General features: G+C 34.4%; 1 protein-coding gene across 1 annotated transcript; it reads left to right on the forward strand.

The window, feature by feature from the left end:
- Window positions 1-1,242: 1,242 nt before the first annotated feature.
- On the forward strand, window positions 1,243-2,896 carry LOC111295657 (uncharacterized). The gene has a single exon (XM_022889252.2). The coding sequence runs from the start codon at window positions 2,178-2,180 to the stop codon at window positions 2,718-2,720; it is 543 nt and encodes a 180-aa protein (XP_022744987.2). The 5' UTR covers window positions 1,243-2,177; the 3' UTR covers window positions 2,721-2,896.
- The last annotated feature ends 233 nt before the right edge of the window (window positions 2,897-3,129 follow it).

Genomic DNA, 3,129 nt, shown 5'->3' on the forward strand with positions numbered 1-3,129 from the left:
GCTTCGTAACTTCGGAATTGCACGATAAATATATAATCTTTCAAAAACATAATTTTAATTATGATAAAATAATTTTTTAATAAAATAATTTAAAATAAATAATTACAAATGATATATTTAATATGATCATAATAATAATCATTAATAAAATTTAAATTAAAAATTTTTTCATAAAAAAAATAATTTTAATTGACTGAATCAATAATTCGTTGATATATATTTTTTTTGTTATATTTATTTACATGCGTAGGAGTGAAATCTAATGGCATCTTGAGCTCCTGTGTGCGTCACATCAGATTCGTACTCCGCTGGGGGAAGGTGTGCTTTTACAAACGCGGAAAGCGTGCGTGATAGACAATATGACCAGATACGTAAACGACATGTCGGATAGGGTAATAGGGCCCACTTTGGAGAAGTCTAGACTCTAGACTCTAGAATAATATGGATGTCTCGTCTCATCATCTAGTTCACCTAAGGCGCGTGGTAAATTCATCGACACTAATTACAGTAATAGTTACACAACGAATGCGGCCATTAGTTTATTACGGATCTCGCAAAAATTTTTATTTTTATTAATTTTTTTATTAAAGTAATTTCACTTTAATTTTATTTTTTAAATATAATGTTAAACTAAAATTTAAAAAAACATATGTTTTTCTTTCCTTTTATTTTATTCTTTTACTCATTTTCCTTTCGTAAAAATTTTAAAAGAGTATTTTATTTACGAATTTTTAAATTAAAAAAAAGTGAGATTAAAAAACACGAGCTCTTTTCTTTTTTTGTCACTTAAAAAGATTTGGTTGTGTTGGATGTCGAAGTGTTAAAATAGAATGCGAAAGACGTTAATATTGACGGAACAAATACGTGGACATTGATTTAATACTTTAATGTTATTTTTTAATACTGTAAGAGTTAAATTCAAATAGTTATTAATTATAGATTAAGGAAGGCCGGCTAGAGAATATGAAAATGGGGCAGCTGTAAAGTCACGTCATTAAAAAAAAAAAAGGTGCCGTGGAAGTCGAGTCATGAGACAGCTCTTTCCTTAGCCTCTATCCAAAATTTTTTTTTTATTTATAAATCGTTCATAAAAAAAATTACAATGAAATTTAAACCTAAATTTCATAATTAAAAATATTTAAAATTTATCGACTCAATCAATTATTATCGAGTATAATAGTTCTATAAAAAAAAACCATAAACAAACTCTCAAGCAGCCAAAACGTTTCCGTTTCCAAGAGGCGGCCTCGGGGAACAATTTGCTTGATAAATATCTCAATATTTCCTGTTTGATTGCGATCTGACTCACCGAGCCCTTTCATAGGCCGAAAAGAAAAACAAAGCTTAATTATATACACAAACCATACATCCAAGATAGATACTAAAGAAACTTCCCCGTGTGAAATCCTACTGAAATTCAGAGACAGCTATTCTTTTTCATTTTCTCCTTCTCTTCCTTTTATGGTGCCCCAAGTATAGGAAGAAACCGTCAAAGAAACCATAAAAGAGAGAGAGAGAGAGAATTAGAGAGCCCAGAAGATCAGAAACTCCAATCAATACCCGATAATTAAGCTCGCTTGGAAATACCAGTTCCAGTTCCTTCTTGCTCGATAGTATATCTTTCGATTAGTCTTCTTAATCTGTTTGCCGTGTTTTACCAGGGCACGGCCCTTCCAAGCCATCTCATAAAAGAAAAACAAAAATCAAGTCACTGGTTCACGAGCGTCCACCTCTCTCCTTCTCCTGTCTTACTGTTGGGGTTCTTGTAAACAAGATCCTTGAGCAAGGAATTGGAAACTAAACAAGCTATCATTTCCATATCAGTTTATTTTTCCCTGTTCAGGATCGTAAAGAAGCACGCCCTGATCATCAGTAAAAAGGGTAAAATCTTAAGAAAAAAGAAAGTGGTTCATTTCCCATTTTCCAAGGTTCAGATTGCTCTGTTTCTTCAAACAGGAAATAGAGCAGTTTAGTTAATCCTTTTCCATCCAGTTTGTTGAGATTCAAGAATCATAAGGGTGAAACGCAAAAAGTTGCTTCGTCATTGTTTATCAATATTTTATCCGTCCCTTTTAAAATCCCAACCGTTTCGTTTTGTTATTTTAGAATAACAGTTCCATTGTTGCCAAAAGGAAAACAAACATAAAAAAATTCCCTTTTTTATTATTAATTAAATAATGTCTCATCAGATAATCTTTAGGAACCCAGCCTCCGTCTCCCGGCGGCAATCACTGCTGCAAAGCCGTTCCTCCTCTTCCTCATGTTCTTCCAGCATCTACGACAGCGGCAGCCGCACAAGGAGTACATCCAGGAACAGTGCTAAATTCGGGGAGTTTTGTGGGGGTGCGACAGCTGGGTGTGCAGCTCTTTGTTGCTGTTGCCCTTGTGGGATAGCGAACCTTCTAGTTTTAGCAATTTACAAGGTTCCCGCAGGGCTATGTCGCCGTGCTCTCCGCCAGAAACGGCTGCGTAAATTGCAAAAAAAAGGGTTGCTTCAGCCGAGGAACCACCGGGGTCTTTATGGATGTGATGATAGCGAATTGCAGATTCACCCTGTGGTTTCTCTGGAGGATTTTTTCCTAGGTGTGGAGGCTTCTGAAGAAGCTGAGAAAGCTGTGGACGAACTGGAAAAAGAGATGTGGGACAGGTTTTATGGTACTGGATTTTGGAGAAGTCCTTCTCAGAGAGAAGTCGAGTCACACAGCATTAAACAACTGTAAAAAAAAAAAAAAATCCCATCTTTGCTGCTCGTTTCTTTTAATCTGGGTGTATACATAATTTATAGCCAAATGTTGTTCTCTCATTTCTTGTTCTAAATGGGGAATATTGTGGTGATGGGGTTTTCTGATTTCTGGTCATCAATGAAGAAATTGAAAATGGCTACATTTTGATGTCATGAACATGGAAATCTTTCTTCAGTTGGTGCTTTTATTTATGTAGAATGAATGAAATTTATGTGAACGAGTTTGAGATTGTTGCCTTCAAATCTTCATGTTGGTTGCTTTTGGATTCATGAACAGATAAACACTTTTTATGGGAATTTTGGATAATATTAACAAATATTAATCAAAATTGATTCAAGGTGTTCTCTTGATATTGTTTTTAAATATCAAGATTGTGTTCATGCTA

This window comes from Durio zibethinus, chromosome 14 (assembly GCF_047325235.1).
Source record: "Durio zibethinus cultivar Kanyao isolate XHJ-2024 chromosome 14, ASM4732523v1, whole genome shotgun sequence".
NCBI lineage: Eukaryota > Viridiplantae > Streptophyta > Magnoliopsida > Malvales > Malvaceae > Durio > Durio zibethinus.

Excerpts from the sequence above, each read along its gene's own strand:
- LOC111295657 (XM_022889252.2), top strand. The coding sequence starts at position 2,178 with ATGTCTCATCAGATAATCTTTAGGAACCCAGCCTCCGTCTCCCGGCGG.